This window comes from Homalodisca vitripennis, unplaced genomic scaffold, assembly GCF_021130785.1.
Source record: "Homalodisca vitripennis isolate AUS2020 unplaced genomic scaffold, UT_GWSS_2.1 ScUCBcl_6213;HRSCAF=13315, whole genome shotgun sequence".
Lineage (NCBI taxonomy): Eukaryota > Metazoa > Arthropoda > Insecta > Hemiptera > Cicadellidae > Homalodisca > Homalodisca vitripennis.
Genome location: NW_025782345.1, coordinates 36,220 through 58,081, shown reverse-complemented (window position 1 = coordinate 58,081; position 21,862 = coordinate 36,220). Strand labels below are relative to the sequence as shown.

The following is a 21,862-nucleotide window of genomic DNA, read 5'->3' as shown; positions in this document are numbered from 1 at the left end:
CACGGTTCATAGGTGAGCAAAAATTCAAGTGTGTGAGAATCAAACAGCAGACCCTCCAGTTTCAAGAGATATACATGGTTTTGTAATGATACCATAATCATATCAACAATGAAAATTTTGTTGAGCATTAAAACCGATAAAAGCTTATCTACATTATTTCTTGGCTAATTTTTATGTGTTTATGGTGTCAAAATGTTTGTAAATAGATGGGACAACTTTTATTATTGTTTAACACAGTTCAGAATATTTTTAGTTTTTATGCTTTTAAGCTTCAAAAACTTCAACCTTCTGCCATCTTTTTTACACCTTATTTAAAGTTCTACTTCTATCAACTGAACAGTTAAACATTATTAACTTTGTTTAGTCTCTTGTAGACAATTCACTATTATGTTTTGGCCATAATGGCATGAAAGGTGTGTATGTTCTTAGGCATGGCCGCCAGACGCACTGCTGGCTGTGGCAACCAAGTTCCTTGGGGAAATTGATCTGCCAGAGAATGAACGAACAGCTTGCATCGAGATGTGCCAAGAGTTCCACACTTCCACCCACAACATGGCAGTAGAGTACTTCCTGAGGCTACAGAGGCACACGTATGTCACACCCACATCATACTTGGAGCTGATCAACACTTTCAAAGATTTGCTTTCCAAGAAACGAGAGTAAGTGAACAAAACAAATATTACATTTTAGTGTTATAATGTATTATATATTAATAATAAAATAAATATTTTGGGCTTTTTATTTTGGAGATTCATAATGTACAGACCTTTTCCTATGGTACTATGCTGTTAGTAATAGAAAGTTTTTGAACTTTGACCCAAATATTTTTTGTAATACATATATTAAATTTTTAACAACAAAGCAATATGTTATTATTTAAAATCAATAAAAATACTTTTAGTTATGACAAAACTTATTTCTGTACATACTAGACATTTTACACAATAGACACTTAACCCTTTCCGGGCCAGGCGGCAATATATTGCCGCCATAGATCGCGTCTGAAAAGTGCCAGACGTCGTATTTATTTAATAAAACGACGAATATCAAGGCGGCAATATATTGCCGCCTTGATATTCGTCGTTTTATTAAGTAAATACGACGTCAAATGATTAAAGTTTTATGTTTTTTTATTCCCTGGTATATTTGTAGATAATTAATATGAATATTATTTTTATTTTCGAGGTCTATGCATTTTTATTTCGTAATTGTCACGTGACATTATCAGTTGACTCAATCTATTGTTGTTAATTCTTTATGCTTTAGTGTAATCGTATCATTGTATGCTGGATTCTTCTTCATTATTTTATTTTGTTGCTGTAAATATTAGTAGTTTTAGTAGTTACAATGACTGACAATTTGCGATCTCACGGGAGTGAAATTGTAAGTAGCATATTTGTAAATAGAAAAAGTGTAAATAAATTTCAAATAAAATTGTGTAAATATTTCTTGGTAAATAGTGTTTTTAACTGTATTGAAACTGTTTATGGATCCTACAATCATCTGTTTACCAGTACATCCATAATGTGAATATTTATTTTAAGTTTCTTGCAGTGTAAGAGTAGTTGCTTTATCATTTATAAAATGTTGCGAAGTACAATTATACATATTTATACAAAATGTGTCATAAAAAATTTATTTATGAGAGAAATACCACAAAATTTTGTATGGTTGTTCCTTTCTAAATGTAAAATATAATAACATAGCTTCCCACAGTAAAATTATTTTTCCTTTTTTAGTTATTTACAAAAAAAAATAAAAAAATAAAAAATTTTTATGTAATCCATTAAAACATGATTTTTTTTTTTTTAATTTTAAATTACTTAAAACTACATCTATACATTTTTTTGTTGATAGTATATATCTCTATGAGTAATTTGGTGCAACTTTCAGGTCATTCTCTAATTTTTATGAAAAGTTATAAATTTTAATCTAAGAGACTGCAAAATCGCCAATTTTAGCCTGGCACTTTTGACTAGCCACAAGGGGATATGATATGTGAAAAAATTTTGCAACATCTCATATTTGGTCCTGGCCCTGAAAGGGTTAATCAAAGTCTCAAAAGCTTTCTTAAGAAATTTTAACTTTTAGACCAAAGATTCGTTATAAGTTAATTATTAGTTTTAAAATAACTAAAAAAATGTATTTCTTCATAATCAGACAACTCATATTGTCTCTATCTTACTTTAATATTTTTTTATACAAAATCATTCAATCTCTTTATAACTTTTGAAATAAAAATTTCAGATTTTGCCAATTGTGTTAAATATCTTATGAGCTAAAGATACCAAAACTTAAGTTAACAATTATTTTTCTATTAATTTTGTTTATAAGTCATTTTTGAGTTATGTTCATGAAAATTTTAGTACTTTATTGGTTGTCAAAGCTGTTCTTCTTTCGTGTTTTGTGTGAAGTGACTGTAAGTCTAATACAGATGACTGAGTAAGGTTGATACAAATTTTTAACATTAGTTTTTGCATGTAGTACTTAAAGTAGTAACTTACCATTACCATCAAGTTTGAGGCTAGTGGAATGAACATTCTGGCTCTCCTTATTATATATTTTGAAATATGTTATATTTTCTTCGTTAACAATGGATGTTTTAGTGGTTGGTTCAAAGCAACTCCGTTTACTGGCAAACATAAAATGAAACCCAGATCAGAATTTGCTTCAAACAATAATAACAATTTTGCACTAAATTTACAACCCAATTTATTATGCAACATTTGATTTGGTATTTATTAGTGATTCCTATGATTGATTTTAAACACTGGTGCGTTGCATACCATTACATGTAATATTATGGTTTGTTATCAATCATAGAGAATGGGAAAACAGATCAGGTCATGAATTTGTAACTTATGAAAGTTGTTATCTTCTTGTGCTTATTTTTCCTTTTGCAGCATTTTTATATTTAACTAAAAATAAAACAAAACCACCATTGTGTGCAGGGAGTTGATGACAGGAAAGCGCAGATACGAGGTGGGTGTGGAGAAGTTGGTGTATGCAGCAGGTGAGGTCAGTGTGATGCAGGATGAGCTGATACAGCTACAGCCAGCACTTCAGCAGGCAGCAGCAGATGTCAAGGAGATAATGACCAAGGTGGAGTCAGAATCAGAGGATGTGGCCAAGGTAAAGCAAAGCTCAAACTGTCAGTATCATTGTGTGTAGAAAGTTTATGACAGGGAAGCACAGATACGAGTTAGGGGTAGAAAGGCTGGTGTTGCAGCACATGAGGTCAGTGTGATGCAGGATGAGCTGGACAAGGTAGGAAGAAGCTCATTGTTAGTGTGCATAGAGTTGATGACAGGGTAGCACTGTATGAGGTAGGGGTAGAAAGGCTGGTGTTGCAGCACATGAGGTCGGTGTGATGCAGGATGAGCTGGACAAGGTAGGAAGAAGCTCAGTGTTAGTGTGCATAGAGTTGATGACAGGGTAGCACTGTATGAGGTAGGGGTAGAAAGGCTGGTGTTGCAGCACATGAGGTCGGTGTGATGCAGGATGAGCTGGACAAGGTAGGAAGAAGCTCAGTGTTAGTGTGCATAGAGTTGATGACAGGGTAGCACTGTATGAGGTAGGGGTAGAAAGGCTGGTGTTGCAGCACATGAGGTCAGTGTGATGCAGGATGAACTGGACAAGGTAGGAAGAAGCTCAGTGTTAGTGTGCATAGAGTTGATGACAGGGTAGCACTGTATGAGGTAGGGGTAGAAAGGCTGGTGTTGCAGCACATGAGGTCGGTGTGATGCAGGATGAGCTGGACAAGGTAGGAAGAAGCTCAGTGTTAGTGTGCATAGAGTTGATGACAGGGTAGCACTGTATGAGGTAGGGGTTTGGGAAGCAGTTGTATGTAGCAGGTAAGGTTAATGTGATGAAGGAAGAGTCGGCCAAGTTAGGAAGAAGCTCACACTATCATCATCGTGTGCAGGAAATTGATGACAGGGAAGCACAGGTACGAGGTAGGGGTGGAGAAGCTTTAATAGGTGATATCACCATGATACCGGACAAGCATTATAAAAAATGTATAGGAATAAAGCATAAAAATGTCTTAATATGTCTTATTCCTATGCGTTTGTCATAAAATCTACAGTTTAAGAATAAAGTAATATTTCCTCTTGTAAATGTTTTCACATTTTTATATCAATTCATTTTGCTATGATAATTTATAACTGAATAGTAAAGGTTTGATTGAGGGCCATCTCTCGCGTAAAATATATTAACCGATTCATTAATTTTGTTTAAATGCTGATTAATAATCAGATGATTGTTGCACTTAACAGCTGAAGTTATCTGTACATTTTTGTCATTTTGTATACTTGTAATGACAATTGTTTTGATGCAGATCATGTTGTTTTGTTGAATTTATCTTTAAATTTTGTTTTATATGTTTATGTTCTGGTATCAAAGCATATTATTAAATATATAATTTTTTAGTTGTACCATATTTGTTATGTATTATTTCTTAATATAAATGAAATTGTTTACTAAATACAATCATCATAAATAAGCTGTTAAATGTATTAATCAACCAAGATTAAAGTAATGAAAGTTACACTTAATTAATGTTGTAAGTAGTAAAACATTGCATATTTTAATGTAATTAAAAATAAGAGAAAAATATTGTATAAACCAACTGTATGTTTAATAATTATATGCTCAAAAGTGGTTTTTGGTTACAATACACAAACAGATAACACTAAATTTGGAAAAATATTTGTGATGAATCAAAACAAATTTTGTGGTTAGTGTTCAAAATGATAACAATGAGCTAGTAACTCCAGCTTTTAAATATTAATCAGCTGATTATTAACCCGTTGTGCTTGCCAGACCATTCCGTGTGGCACTTACTTATCTCTCGCTCAACTGAGGTGAAATTACAGGTAGATGTCAATTATTTAACTATACATAACTATTAACTACATTATAAATTACAAATATTGGCCTGCATTTATTTGGGCAAGTAACGCCCCGAATTTTTGTAGATAATCTGTCATATACGTTTGGTCCAATGCATTGAATGAAATGTGTTAATCAAGCCAGCCTATGCTGCACTATTTAAAAAATTGTCTTGTGCTTGGATGTTAATATTACAAAATCAGTGAGGAAATAGTTTATAAAGGCTGTATATAAAAAGTGCATTACTAGCACAAAATTTAAAGTACACATATCTCAATAACAGTACTTTCAGGTGAACATTATGCAAATTTGAAGAAATGTTTTGTATAAAATTGTAAATGACCGTTTAGGCTGTCACAAGTTTTGTATCTGGTGAGTTTTCTTCGCAAACGAATAAAGAATAAAGTGATCACTCACTATAACCTCTAAGTAGATAAGCAATGATGAAAATTATTCTGTGAAATTGTATAAAAAACCTTTTTTATATTTAAGACTGTCTGTAAAACTTTAATAGAATGAAGGCAGAATCAATTATTTATAGAATGTCAAAAACATATACCATTGTAGGACACCTTGCATTGTATCATTGTACTAGTTAAGTAATATATTATATAAAAAATATCAAGCAAAAATTGATAGTAAATTGTCAGCTTTCACAAGTTTTCTATGTGATGTTTCATGATTAAAGAATAAAATACTAATTAGCTTTTAGTGTGCACCTGAGCAACTATGAAACAGCCAGTGTTGTCTTGTGTGTAGGTGGAGGAGGTAGTAAAAGCTGACGAAGCAGTAGCCAACGAACAAGCAGAGGCAGCTAATGCGATTCGGACAGAGTGTGACGCACGTCTGGCCGAAGCCATGCCCATCCTACAGGCTGCACTAGCTGCTCTAGATACTCTCACTCCAGCTGACATCACTGTCGTCAAGTCCATGAAGAGTCCACCCAAGGGAGTCCGCCTTGTCATGGAAGCTGTCTGCATCCTCAAGGTTACTTGATGATACTTCAAAGTTAACCACCTAGAAAATGAGTCTAGGTCTTTTCTAAACACATTAATACCTTCCTCTTGATCTGATACCAGCAGAGCTGGAATGACTGTGTCAATAACATTTTCAAATTTAAAACTCGCAACAAAAAACTATATACAAACTATTTACAAAGGACTACATGGCGGTGATATAATATCAAAATAATCACAAAACTGGAAGTAGTTTAAAACATTGTTTTATGTTTTTTTGATAATACTCAAATTAATTGGGTCTAAAAGAAACTGGAATGTCTCACAGTAATGTGAATCAAAAGAATTGAGCAGTACCTGAAGAGTTTTACAGTTTGGCTCAAAACTGGAGATTAGACTCATTTTGAAAAAGAGACGGAAATATAGGTGAAACATTGGATTAAAAGTATTAAATGCAGCTTTTACTTAATAAATAGTGTTTTCAGTTATATTTAAATCTTGAAATTTCATACCTTTGTTTTTCTTGCAGGATGTAAAACCAGACAGAATACCAGATCCTGGTGGCAGTGGCAAGATGGTGGAAGATTTCTGGGGGCCGTCAAAACGAGTGCTTGGTGATATCAAGTTCTTAGACAGTCTTATCAATTTTGATAAGGATAACATCCCCCCAAGAATCATGAAAGTGATTAATGAACGCTTTCTTAACAATGAAGATTTTGATCCTGTAAAAATCAAAACTGCATCTACTGCAGCTGAAGGTAATGTAAACTCTTATAACCTCCTAGATAAGACATTTACCAAATAATGAGAACATGCAAAATTGTATAGATGAACATTTACAAGTTTGTGGTAAGCTATATCTGGCATCTTGAAACATTGAAATGTTTAATCATTTCCACAGATTTGTGGACATTTAATGTGTCTTACTTGTAAAGTTACCAAATTTGGGTTTTTCTTCTGTTGTTATTATCAGCTCATACACAATTTACTGTGCTATTTTGACAGCTTAAAAAGCCACTACTTCTGACTTTTGCGATTATCATGGATGGCTGGAAACTATATGTGGAGTTCCCTCTCCAGAACTGATGATCAAATGGTTAATTATCTGGATATGATAATCACAATGCCTTAGTATTTGATCTAATTATTAATAAATAAACTCTGTTGAAGCTAATATTTATTATGTACTAGAATATAAAATATATTGATATTGTAATAAATAAAATAACATTGTCAATACTGGTCTGAATAATCACTATAACTGATTGTCACTGAATCATTGTTATCCTTGACTATTTTTCACTATATTGGCTATTTGACCTGAATGAAAGTGGATTTAGAAATACAAATTTTTCAAATCAATATAATTTTTAATTAATTGCAATCTTTTTGTACGAGTAGGCAAACTGCAGTTTGTCTTGGCTAAATCGAATTAATGAATGATTTCTTCTCTGCAAACAAATACTGCATTTAATGCTAGTTTGGATTAGTTCATATACCATCGACTGGGCAATCATAAAGATTTTCAAGATTAGAAGGCCAGAGCAGAAAACTAAACATTGATAAGTAGAGATAAACATGGACCCACTAGGGGGACTGCTGAGCTCTAGCAGAATATAATAATAGTCAATAAGTGTAGGTTTATACCATGTGTCATCCCAAACAAGATAGTGACTGAGATTATAATGCAATTTAGCAATGCACAGTTTATTAAAGAATATTTGTTACAAGCGTTAAGGATTCAGTGATACTCTTAACAAGTAAAGTTTGTATACTGTATGCCGTTATCAATATTACATAGATAATTTTATTATTATTTTTTGTATTATTAGTGCATAAAATATTTTTTTGTTACTTTAATTTGTTTTTGTTTAAATATAGCTCATTATATACAAAATACATTGGTAAAATAGTTTAATATTTCAATTTAAAACACGTACTAGAGGGTGTCCTGGTAAATTAGACACTATAAATGTGGAGAAGATTATTTTCTGATTGTGTACACCTTAATTATACACTCAAATAATCCAGGGTAATAGAACTTACAAACACGGAAGTTGTACTAAAGCAATATTATCAACCTCAAGTTATATTTTAAATCTTCATTATTTACTGTAGTTTAAATAATCATTATGTTAGTGTGTAGTAATCCAATATACAGTTGAAATTTAAAAAATGTAAAGATAAACAAAAAAATGCCATTTTGTACAAATCCACGGTATCTGATGTAATGGACAACTACACCTATTAACACGTTCACGACGACGTGACCCACCGGTGGGTCACGGGCCCATTTGTAAAGGACGACGTGACCCACCGGTGGGTCACGACGGTCATTACAAATGGACGTCGTTACCCACCGGTGGGTCACGTAACAATGCGTTTCTATATGGCTGTAGATTTTATACAGTCAAAGAATTGGCCGTTTAATGTTAACCACGTCCACCAGGAAGATTGTGGGAACATGTAGGTATATCAGGAACACGTTTACTAACACAGTGATATTATAGGATTTAAAAATATAAACACTAGTATTTTTCATGTTGCCTATATGGACAACGGTTTATTATAAAATGCAGCATGTGTAATATCAGAACATGGATTTAAAAAACGTTATTAACTTTGAAAAACATAGTAAGATATATAACTATATGGCAAACAATGCAAGAATGAGTAATGTTTTTACAATTTACTTGTGCTTAGAGTTAAAACATAAGATACACATAGAAGGAGAATTAGGACAATCATTGCAAAATGTAGTGACTTTTCTTGCTTTCTTCCTCGCCTCACTAGTTCCAAGTCTGTCGGCCAGTTCACTATAACACGGCAGACATCTTTTGCGAGAAGTCCGGGCAGGTCCTTCCCGCTGAGATAGTTTGTGGGTCAACAAAGGCCGCCTTCTTACTTCTCCATCTGGTGCACGCAGAGCCGGTGTTTGTATTCTGTTGGTCACTGGGCTAGCAATCATTTTACTTATAAGTGCTAACCGGAAGCCTAACATGTCCATATGGTCCTTTTTAGGTTTACCGTGGTTGTATACTACAAGTGAATTAACCACGCATGTGCCAAGAAGAAGCTCAAATGCAACTTTCATGTACCACCGAATGGTTTTTCTGAGAGGGGTATAATACGACGACAGCTGGTCAGAAACATCAACTCCCTTTTTGGCTCCATTGTATGCCTTTAAAATAGGTTGTCCTTTGCTATTTTTTCTACCAGTGTCTTTTAAAATCCCTTGGTCTTCTGCACGGGTAGAAATCATGAGGACACGCCTTTTATCTTTCCAGAGTATAACTTTGACTCCCCTTTCGTTTTGAAGAGCAGATACTTCGCCTCTTTTGATTTTTTTCTTGACGAGCTCTTTTGGATTATTGACCCTGTCTGCACGAAGGGTGCCACATAAGTATGTTCTTTTGTGGAGAAGAAATTCTGCGAGAGGAACAGAATTATAGAAGTTGTCGGCAAATATAGTGCGACCCTGAAGCAACAAATCAGAAGCTAACAGAAGTATTATTTTCTGGGCATGTCCTTCATTCCCTGTAATATCATTTGTACCTGCATAAATTTTACAATTGTACGTGTATGCTTCACCAGAACACAACTTGTACACTTTGATTCCATACTTGTGTGTCTTGTTGGGGTTGTATTGCCTAAAATGAAGGCGCCCACGCCAAGGCACCATTGTTTCGTCGATGACAATGTTTTCTCCTGGCTTCATAACTGATTGAAAATTTTTGTTCAGCATATCAACAATTTTCTTAATTTTGGCAAGCCTTGGCTCTGTTTCTGCTACTTCCTCATTGTTAGAAAAATGGAGGCATTTGAGAATTGCCTCAAAACGGTCCCTTTTCATGGTTTTTTTAATTACTTCATTTTCAAAAAGTTTATTCTTGGACCAATACAGTCTGAGTTGTGGAAGAGGGCATATTCCCATTATCAAAATGATTCCAAAAAACTTCATAATTTCTATCTCGTCACAGTCTAACCAGTTTCTCATTAGAGATCGTCTTCTTACCTCATGACTTGATAAGTAATTACGAGCGTTCCTGTTGGTTTCAGTTACTATTAACTGTAAAACCTCATCAGTAAAAAACTGCCTGTAAACTGTCATGGGATCGCTTCTATCAAAGTCATACATCAAACCCTCTTCTCCAGTGAAAGGGAAATCCCTCTCAGTTAATGTACAGTCACTCCAGTTATCACTACCAGTAGCTTCATCAACTGCAGGAGATGTAGTACGTGATGGTTCAGGTCGGTTGTCATTAGCCTGACCATAGTTTTGAATACTGGCACCTAAACTATTTACAGTGTTTACACAATTACTTACAGAGGACAATAGTGCAGTTGTATTTATCGTTTCATCTTCGTCCTCCGTAACTTCATCTTCTGATTCACTATTCACAGAATCCGATGGAACATATTCACTTCCAGAGTATTGAAGTTCACTAAGTTCTGAAATGTCAGAGAACAACGCGTCTTCTATATCACAGTCATCCATTTTTACCAGTCACTTTGCACCTACAATGTTCACAAACGAAAATAAATGTAAACGATGTGAGACCACGAAGTACAACTGGTGTAAGTGAGGTTAGAACAAATAAATTACATTGTAAACAAATGGAGCAAAACGATTGGAACAAATGGAGCAAAACGATTGGCTCACGTGTTATTTGGCGCCAAGCAGTCTGGCTGAGCACGAAACGGAGCGCGGAACACGTGGGCTATGAGAACAGCTGAAATACAGCGTGACTCACCGGTGGGTCATGACGCGCCTTTGTAATACAGTATTTAGAATACGCGTCGTGACCCACCGGTGGGTCACGCAAAAAAATTTTGAAAATCATATGTTTGCAATAATATTTTTAGTTTTCGATGACGCATGGCCTTTTATATAGTCATAACAGGCCTCTTTGTGCGAAAATCTCAATTTCGTCCACAGGTCATACTATACCTAAAATGGCGTCGTCATATTAGAAACTGCAGTAAATATTGGTCGTCGTGAACGTGTTAAGTTCATTAAAACTAATTAATGTCTTTTTAGTGAGATAAGTTATAATCTATATATGTTGTTTTGTTATAAGACAAATTACAAATATTGAATTGAAATATGCACTATAAGTAGTAATTTTGAATAGATCTCATCTTCCATGTGTAACTGTAAATGAAGGCCACAACATAATTGGATCTTAGAAAGTGAGGTTAGGTTAACAAAAACAAACTATGTGCTCACTGAGTTCATAAAACTGTAAGGGTTCCAGGAATGCAAACATAACATTATAAAAACTAAAAATTACCGGTACTACAAATAAAGTACCCCACATCCTACTAAACTGACTATGCACTAATGTATTAATATAAATATTACAATTTATATTAATGAGTGGCAATAAGTATTAATGCAAGATATTAACTAATTTAAATGGAAGAAAAAAGGTACGTTAAATTATTAGTAAGCACTAAGAAAAAAAAGGTTTGAATATCTTTTATAAATGATTTTCAAAACGTGAATGTTAGTACCATCTTACATTTTTAAAGAAAAAAAATACATTTTCAAGATACTAACAGAACAAATTAGCCAGGTTTGTATAAATACAAATGTTATTTTCAGGTCTGTGTAAATGGATAAAAGCCATATCCGAGTATGACGTCCAAGCGAAAATAATCGCACCTAAGAGAGCCGCCTTGGCAGTGGCCGAAGGCGATTACAACAAGGCCATGGCAGCTCTGGAGATCAAGAGGGCACAGCTGCGGGAGGTTCAGAAGAAGCTGGCAGACCTGGAAAAAGTTTTGGAACAGAACAAGGCAAGATTCAAGGATCTTCAAGATGATGTAGATCTCTGTACCAAGAAGCTGCAGAGGGCTGAGGAACTGATCGGTGGTCTTGGAGGTGAAAAGGATCGTTGGACTGCAACCGCTAAACAACTTGGAGAGCGTTATCATCTTCTCACAGGTGGATCTATTAGTATAATGTGGATTTTTGAACTTTTTTATACTAGAGAATGAGAATGAACTGTTGGTCTTGAAACATAGTATTCCTAAAGAATATCAAGATTGTTATGGACAGTTCTGTCACAAACCTAGGTGTTACAAAAAGCAGAAACACAACACATCTTGATATTGAAATCCAGCTTGTTTTAGGTGCAAACTTTAAAACAAGTTAAGCAAAGTTGTAAAAATAAATATTTTTGTACTGAACTCATATATAAAGAAGTCACCACAGAAAATATATGTGACCTGTCCTTAAAACTATAAAAACATTTTTTTTAGTGCAAAGACAAATTTGAATGGGAATATTTTCCAGTGCCCATGATTTATCTCATGAGTGCAATGCTATTTATGAAAATATGTTCCTATGATAGCGTAATTGTGAGTGAAACCGTAGGTAAAAATACTGTGCAAATACTGAGTGAACAGGAACAATGAAGATAGAGTCTAAACATCAGGTAATCACTGTGGACATTTCAAGAGTCATGTAAACATGGAACGAAATAAATAAACAGCTTTTATCGATACTCAGCAGATGTTGGACTTGCACTTATGCAGTTGGCAGTAGACAGCAAAAGTTACTTTCCCTACCATCTAACAGCAATATAAAGAACTTGCTATGGCCCCTAATATTTTAATTTATGGTATATCTAACTTTGGACGTTATAAAATCTATTACATCTGCAAGTTAATTAGCTTATAACATTTAGAGTATTAAAATAAAGCTTAAAGTTAAACATTTCATTACATAATTTTTTTATGTAGCAGCTTTTGGATTAATTGTTTTAAACTAAAAGTGTTTAACTATAAGGTTTTAAATTTAAGCTGTTGAAAAAAATGCTAAACAATGAAGTTTCAAACTAGAATTTGAGGTGTTACAAATATTTGGCATTGTCAAGGAAGATAAGTAATTTTTAACATAAAGATGACATATCCATATATCAGCATAAATTGTAATTACCATACATAAGTTATTTTCAACACTTAATACTGTTAAATGCATGAAAATACAAGTGTACAAAAATGTGGTTATGTGTAAATAAACCAATTCTAGAACCATGTTTTGCTCATCCAGTTCTTTGTTTTGGTACTTTGAAGTACTTGTCCATATGTTATATCCCATAAAATATTGCTATACAAAGAACGCATGTAATACTATATGAAATTACATAAACGTACTACCTTAGATTATATTTGTTACACTACCTAACACTGGCTTGATTACTAGTGTCTTGCATGAATAAACATAATTTTAAAATTAATATAAATGTGTTCTAATGTATGATTTTGTACTAAATTTTTATTCAGATAATGGTGCTATTTTATTATATATAGGGTGGTTATAAATTATTGTACACATTTTAAGATTGAATAAATAAATAACCAATCAACTTAAAAACATGGAAATTGTTTTATTAAATAGCAAATTTAAAACAGTTTTATTACCAATGAAGGATAAAAAGATTACTGTTACTCATACTTTTACAAGGAAACTAAACTAATTCCACGTGCTCTCCGAGGTTTGCACGCAAAGTTTGTAGTCTAAATTCAACCTCACACCATGTGTTTCTGAGCATTGCTGGAGTTATGCTTCTAATAACCTTTCGAACTCTATTCTTGAGTTCCTCAATATCTTGAACTTTTTTGGCGAAGACTCTGTCCTTGACATAGCCCCACAAAAAAAAGTCGAAGGGTGTAATGTCTGGGGAACGTGGAGGCCAAGGAATTGGACCATCCCGTCCAATCCAACGACCAGGAAACGTGTCATTTAGGTAGTCACGTACTATCTTACCCCAGTGTGGAGGGGCACCATCTTGCTGTCAGTAAACATTTGGTTGTCTATGCTCAATTTGCGGTATTGCAAAAAGTTCAAGCATGTCGAGGTATACCTCTTTAGTGACTGTCGGTTCTGCGAAGAAAAAGGGTCCTATCACTTCATCTATAGCCAATGCACACCAAACGTTTATTTTAGGGCTGTCTCTTTCTTGTTCTCGAACATTATGAGGATTTTCAGTACCCCAAATCCTGCAATTGTGTCTATTCACCTTACCAGAAACATGAAAGGTTGCTTCATCAGAAAAAATTACATTTTCAAGAAATTGCTTTCTCCAATGTTTATTGTTTGTTCTTCGAGGTCAAGTAATCTAACAGCAAAATCGTAGCGTCGAGGTTTATTGTTAGGTTTTAGTTCATGTAATAACTGAATTTTGTATGGATGGAGCTTAAGGTGTTTGTGCAAAATTTTTAAGACTGTTGATCGAGTTAATCCTAATTCCAAACTTGCACGCCGAGTAGATTTACCAGGGCTACTCGTAAACAATTCTCTTACTTGATCAACAATAGCTTCAGAAACTGGAGGTCTACCAGCACCTTTTCTATGTTGGACACTTCCCGTCTGTTCAAACTGCCTATACCAGCGTTTTATAGAATTGTTACTCGGAGGATTGCGGCCATACTCTAAACGAAACCATCTTTGAACAGTTATTACAGATCTGCTTTCATGAAACCAAAGAACACACCTTGCTTTTTCTTGCACACTAGCCATTTTGATACTGAGGTTAGTTTAGTGTTTGTTTAGTCAACTGTAATTAACAGCTGGTGTGGAAAGATCCATTGTTGACCAGCTGACTATGTCACAACACAAGTCATTAAGAAGAATCATACCTTATACCCACAGTTTAAGTGACATTTTTACTTTCTTTTTATAACTACTTTTTATAATTATTGTAATGTGTACAATTATTAATTTTCAGTCAGTATATAAAACTGTTTTAAATTTACAATTTAATAAAACAATTCCCATGTTTTTAAGTTGATTGGTTATTTATTTATTCAATCTTATAATGTGTACAATAATTTATAACCACCCTGTATATATATATATATTCTTTTTTTACAAAAATAAATATCAAAACATTTAAATCAACTTTCTGAAGTCATTCAGACAATTGGTTTGTCTCTTCAATTAATTTAGTTCTCATGTGAAGTGTACCTTTTACCAAAGCAAACATATATGCCACAGGAGAAATCTTGGTGGCATCTGGAGCTGTTGCGTACTTGGGGCCATTCACTCTACAGTTCCGAATAGACCAGATAAAGAAGTGGGTGGACCATGTGAACAGTTTCAACATTTACTGCCCACGGGACTTCAGCTTGATGGCTATCCTGGGCCAACCGGTTGAGATCAGAGCTTGGAACATCTTTGGATTACCCACAGACTCGTTCTCTATAGACAATGGCATCATTGTTAAGTACGTTGATAATGGCGTAACCGTAAAGTATGTTTTACAGTAAAGTATGATTTGTCTATGATTGTTATTGAGCCTTTATAGTGAATTTTTCTACATTCAAATATGATTTTAAAGTACAATCACCTTCCAACTAGCCAAGTAAAATTAAGGTGATGGTCGTTATGATTGTGGATAGCCCAAAACAACAGTTGATCTCAGGTTGAGTGATAATGCCTATAAATATGCATGTTGCATCTGTCCCAATCACTCAGTCATCAAGTTTAGTTTGTCGAAGCTGCGAGCTGTAGACGTGGTCAGTTTGTTGTATATGACCAGATGTAATAAAACCAGAGATGTTAAATGAAGTTTATGTATTGAATAAACTTTAGTTTTTATTTTAGTATTTGGAATATAGAATAAGAAAATTATTTAGTGACAATGCACCAGTTTGAATTATACTTTTAATGTACCTAATGTTATTATGCAATAAATTAATTGAATTAAATTGAATATTCTAGAATATAGATGATTTGTGTTTTATGATTTTGGAACAACTTATTGTGTAGATTATGCGTGACAATGAAATTTAATTTGTTTAGAATATATAAATATTGTTTACATGCTTCTAGATTCTGTTTTCATATTTTAATAATTTCAGTATTGTTTTTTATTAATATAGTAAATTGTAGGACCCATATCAGATAATGCGTAAAGTATAAAGAAGTAACTGAATTATTTGTTTTATGTATATATATTTTTTTAACATTTGAAAAAGATCTAGTTAGAAAAAACTCATGGCAAGAAAGAGCAAATTGAGAATTAATTTCAGATTGATTTAAGTATTGCAGAAGATAAAATATTTTTAATAAAGTTATTCAAAGTTTTGATTGTATTCTATAGGTTTTTTTTATATTTATTTTGCTTTTAAATTAAGTCCGGACAATTATTTATTAGATTATTTTTTCAGTGTGAGAGCGCTATACTGTTGTTTTCAACAAAAATGTACAATGTTTAACAAGTTCGTGACGACTTGTACCCCCTTGGGTACACATGGTCTTTCACAATATTGCTGTTGTGTACCCGATCGGTAATTACATTTTATAGATACCCCTTGGGGTACACAGAGAAACATTCAAAAAACATATTGAAATACATTTTTTTCTGTAAAATTTCTTACATACTATTCTCATTATACTTAGATGTTTAACGTAAAAAAATCAATTAGAGTTATTGGCCATTATTATTGAAAAAATCAATGGTAAAAAAAGTCCAGAAATAAGCCGTTGTTATGAACGTGTAAAAAAAAATGTTATTTAAAATAGAAGGTTTTTTAAAATCTTAAATAATGAATTTTGTCTTTAAATACATCTACTTTTACATATGATTAGTTATGCTTACGATCAGTTTTTAAAGTGTGTTGTGGTCCCATGTTGGCTGTGTCATATTGCTCCAAATCGGTGTTTAAATAATGGTCAAACTTCCAATTCCTACGTCGATGTGTCTTGTGCTGTGGAAATTGTCTGTAGTGTTGTTGGAAGTATACTGAGTGTTAGTGAAAGTACACATTATATGCCACTAGCACTAGGTCTATATTTATCTCAGGTTTTAAGTAGGTTAAATGATAGTACAAATTGAATATCACTATACTGAAGGCTCTGATAAATATGGTTATTTATATCAGGATAAAGTTCACAAATGTTCACTGGGTTCTCATCAATCACTTTGATTTTAATAAATTTTGAAATGTAATATTCTTTGAGCTAAAGCTTATTTTCTTTACTTACCATACTTCTTCGCAGATGGGATAGTCAATGATATTAAAACGAAGCAAATCACTTTGATGTCAATTTATTTTGATGTGATACAAACAACTAATTGTATTCACTTTGCTTTGTTGTTAATTTATTTACTAAAACAATATCCCATCGCCTGGTTATAACTTTTAATGCTCTATTGCACAATTCCGTATTGCATCACTACCAGGTGGATCTACACGAGTACACGTCCTCCCTGCTTCAGCTCTCAAGACAGAAGAAAGATTGTCTCGCCAAACCCCTGCGTATCGGCTCAAACAATGCTCATCCCCTCTCCCGTTCAAATCAGTGTCTTCACGATCGAATATAATTTAATCCTTTTCTCATAATTATCGAATTTTATCACGTTCACTATAATTGATCAATTTAAGTCTTTCTATTTTCTTTTATTATTTTTCTATTGATTTTTATTTAAATTTTTGCAACATGTGCTTTCTGATGTCATCAATACGCAAGTCATTTTATCCCACAATTGGCTTTTTTGCGTAATTTTATTTGGTACTTTTGTAAAAACGAATTTTGGTTATGTTTAACTCATTTTAATTATTTGAATTTGTTCCCGTATAAAGTTTAACATATTTCTCCATTATTAATTAAATAAATCTCAATTCCGATAACATGTGATTTACTTACGTCACAGTCTGCTAATTCCCCGTGAATATTTAAATGTCGTAATTTGACCTGTCACAGTTAATTGGCATTACAGTGTACATAAAATATTAGCAATATTATTACAATTAGTTGCACTATCTAGTTATTTGACAGTAAACATCAAAATGCCATTTTGAAGTAAGTTTTATTACTTTCAATTATGCACCATATTATTTTAAACTGTTAGTTTATACTCACTTGTCTATACAATTGTGTTCAAAATTGTGAGTAAGAGCATGATGAATTTTAAAGTTACTGTTTGGAATATTTTTTTTAATTTTAGGCAGTGGTAATTAGAACTTTAAATTTCTCAAAAATGAAGAAACATTTTTATTGAGGAGGAATATGTGATTGTTTGATTTTACTATTCAAACACATTTTAGTACATTACATTTTTCTAAAAAATATTGGGTTTATTTTAAAACATTTTTACTATGGCGATGACACATTTTAGTTTTTGAAAAAGTAAGAGCATTTTATATTCAGAAATAAAATAGTGTTACATAATGTTGAATGAAGATGGAGCTTACAATGGTATTGTGATCACTGTATTGAAAATTTACAACAATCAATATTTAAATCCCTTTTTTTCTGTGAGGCCTTACTATTAAAAGGCCCCACAGAACAAAGAGGTTCTAAATATTGGTTATTGTGAATTATCAATACAGTGATTACCTTTATATAACACTGTCAACTTTTCCTTGGATTGATGGTGTCAACCTTACAAATACCATTCCATAACTTGTTAGATAATTATCTATTACTTTACTTTTCTCCATTTCTAGAAATGCCAGACGTTGGCCCCTGATGATCGACCCTCAAAGCCAAGCGAATAAATGGATAAAAAATATGGAGAAAGCAAATAATTTAAGTGTCATCAGGATGAGTGGCTCTGACTATGTTCGAGTTCTTGAAAATGCCATTCAGTTTGGCCAACCTGTAAGTCAAATATTTAAATTTTGAATAAGCATTTATTTATTTAGTCAGCTTTGTTTTTAAAACAAATTGAATGTTAGTTGATAAGTTTAGGTTAGTGTGATACAGTGTTACCTTATTAGTTTGAACTATAATAACACAAAATTCTTGAAAACTTAGATGCTGCACTAAGAGGAAGGTGAACTGGAGCTAAACTCAACATTCACATTAAATCAACTCTTCCCACCATAGCTACGTTATATGTAGAAAACTCGGTTGCTCCACCGTTCTTAAAGATTGTGCTTAATACATTGTAGTGCACTCAATTGTGCATCTGATGAGACAATGAGAATACCTCTTCACCTAGATTACACTATATTTTGTAGTGTAGGTGTCCCTGATGTTGAAACAATGTAAACAGTTTGTTATGAGCTTCTTTGTCACCAACTTTTTTTATCTCTTCTGATGAACTTGTCTCAAGATTCCAGGAGTCAAGTCTGTGACAGTGTCAGATACCAGACGCTGCATTAACTGGAGCTAAACTCATCATTCACATTGGTAATTTTAATTCTACTACTTGAATATTTTGAATTAAAACCCAAGATAAACCAAATTTCACTGTTTTGGATGATGTATTAACTCCCTTTAACTCAAAGTTGTTGCTTTGTGAACTTCTATAAATAAATCATTGGAACTCATGTCTACTGACCTCTGTGCACCAATACTGCGACCATTTGACTTCCTTCACAAGCTTTTACAACAAGTAATGGAAACAGTTGTTTTCAAACAACCATTACAATGTTATGTAAGTTGCAAAATCTTACTAAACAAATATACTGTGTCTATAATATCTATTTTTGTTGTACATGCACAATGAAATCATGCAGCAGTAGCAACTTATGTAGATGAACAAAATCTTTAAACAGCTATACTATTGTCAGTTTAAAGATATGAATATTTTACATTTCATTATTTAGTTATACAGTTGGCTGTAATGAATCATATTTTTTTATCATCATCCAATAAAGATTACTCTATTTATTATATTGTAGGTTCTGTTAGAAAACATTGGTGAAGAGTTGGATGCATTACTGGAGCCTCTTTTGATGAAACAGACATTCAAGCAAGGGGGTGCCATCTGCATCAAACTGGGTGACTCGGTCGTAGAGTATTCACCTTTATTTAGGTACTGCATACAAATTATGTATTTCTAGTTTGTGTTTGGGTTTTAATATAGTGACTTTGAATTCAAACATGAATATCATGATTCAGTGTGTTGATAAACAGTTACAGAGTAGCGTATAGAATATTTGAGTTTTGTGTTCTAAATTCTATGTATAGTATATTTTGAATTTATGTAGTAATTTACTTTTATACGAATGAAATAGAATAATCTTGTTTAGTTGACTTTTGAGCATTTGGTTTGCACTCTTAAAGTAAATTGGTAAACATTCCTAGAATGATTGATGGCTGAAAGTGGGTAAGAAAAAATCATTAACATTGTAGAATGCTGTTTTTTGGAGAGTAAGCTTAATATTGGTTTCTTAGCATTTTCTTCACACATAACAAAAACACTTCTTTGTTGAAGTATGATTTGGCTGAAATCCAATGTTTTCGACTTGATCTAATTTTTTTAGCATCAAAGAGCATGGTCTATCTTTTAAAGACGCCCTTATTAAAAGTCAAGTGGCACAAGAAGACCAACTTCAGTTCCTTTTAGTCTCTCATTGAGTTTTTTGGTAGTTAGTAGTTGTATTCATCATGTGTGTTATTTGTGGTAGATTCTACTTGACTACGAAGTTGAGGAATCCGCACTACTTGCCCGAAGTGGCAGTGAAGGTTACACTGCTCAACTTTATGATCACACCGATTGGGCTTGAAGACCAGCTGCTAGGAATTGTAGTGGCCAAGGACAGGCCGGATTTGGAGGCAGAGAAAAACCAGTTGATTGTCCAGGGTGCAGAAAATAAGAGGTGAGGAAATTGTCTAAAGTTGAAAGCTGAGATGTGTGAATACTCATACTTGCATGTTCTAGTCAGAACTAGTCGGTGTTACTATTTTTTGGTCAAAACATAGACAGTCAAAGATGGAGTTAAGTATTGAGTATCATCTAATATTGGTGTTTGTTTGTTCACGATAGATGTACATAAAGAAATAACCATATGTAAAATATATAACACAAGTAATACAGAAAAGCATTGGACAAACATATAATGTAGTATAAGGAAAAGTCATACGATGTGAACATATGTGTATGTTCAATATAAGAAAAATATTATAGAGTGTCCAAAAAGTCCCGGGTCTGTTAAATATTTTTCAAAGTATTTAAAATAGAGCTACAAAACCTTACACAAAGTTACTGGACGTAAAAATCTATTTTATCACATATTCAGTGATCCGCTACTTCTTCAGGGGGGCGGCCCGCCAGGAGTCAGAAGAAAATCTTAAATGTAAGCATAGGTTGATATGCATATCAAATAAAAGGTATTTATTAGTAGAGTACAGAGCCGCAAACCTGACCTCAAACGGATAACCGAGTCAAAAATGACAGCCGTTCAAAGATGGCTTGAGTTTGCAACTGAGGTTAATGTAAAAAATAAACTGATGAGCTTTTTGATTTTAACTTTGTTAACCCAAAACTCCGATCCCTCTCAGAAATAAAGAAACTTATTATTCTACAACAACAATTAATTGTAAACAGTTTGTTAAGTTAAAATCAAAAAGCTCATCAGTTTATTTTTTACATTAACCTAAGTTGCAAACTCAAACCATCTTTGAACGGCTGCAATTTTTGACTCGGTTATCCGTTTGAGGTCGGGTTTGCGGCTCTGTACTCTACTAATAAAGACCTTTTATTTGATATGCATATCAACCTATGCTTACATTTAAGATTTTCTTCTGACTCCTGGCGGGCTGACCCCTGAAGAAGTAGCGGATCACTGAATATGTGATAAAATAGATTTTTATGTCCAGTAACTTTGTGTAAGGTTTTGTAGCTCTATTTTAAATATTTTTAAAAATATTTAACCGACCCGGGACTTTTTGGACACCCTGTATTTAGACATTTTGTGACCAAAAAAGGGGCCTAAATACAATATAGAGTTGTGATCACACTAAAAACTAAACCTATAAATTTAAAAACGTTCTTGTTATATCTCTTTGTTACGTCGTTATTTAGCATAATACATTTTCTTAATTATCTTACCAGTAAAATATTTTATAATTAAAACCAATCAAATTAGTTTATAAAATTTTTAAATTTTATTTTATTACACCAGTAAATAGATTCCAGATGAAAAAAGGCTAGATGAACGAAGTTGTACTATATTTTAAATATTTAAACTCCTACCAAAATTCTTTATATTCTCATTTAGGGTTACATCTTAATTTACAGTGTACATTTCTCATGTATAATCAA

General features: G+C 33.0%; 1 protein-coding gene across 1 annotated transcript in view; it reads left to right on the top strand.

Moving 5' to 3' along the window:
- The window catches only part of LOC124373716 (dynein axonemal heavy chain 7-like), a gene marked incomplete at its 5' end in the record, with an annotated part of 76,293 nt that overhangs the window by 19,040 nt on the left and 35,391 nt on the right, over window positions 1-21,862 (top strand). The window contains 9 exon segments of the mRNA XM_046832060.1: window positions 430-659; window positions 2,952-3,132; window positions 5,653-5,880; window positions 6,379-6,607; window positions 11,458-11,799; window positions 14,857-15,085; window positions 18,315-18,468; window positions 19,497-19,630; window positions 20,226-20,417. Coding sequence (XP_046688016.1) covers window positions 430-659; window positions 2,952-3,132; window positions 5,653-5,880; window positions 6,379-6,607; window positions 11,458-11,799; window positions 14,857-15,085; window positions 18,315-18,468; window positions 19,497-19,630; window positions 20,226-20,417 — 1,919 coding nt within the window.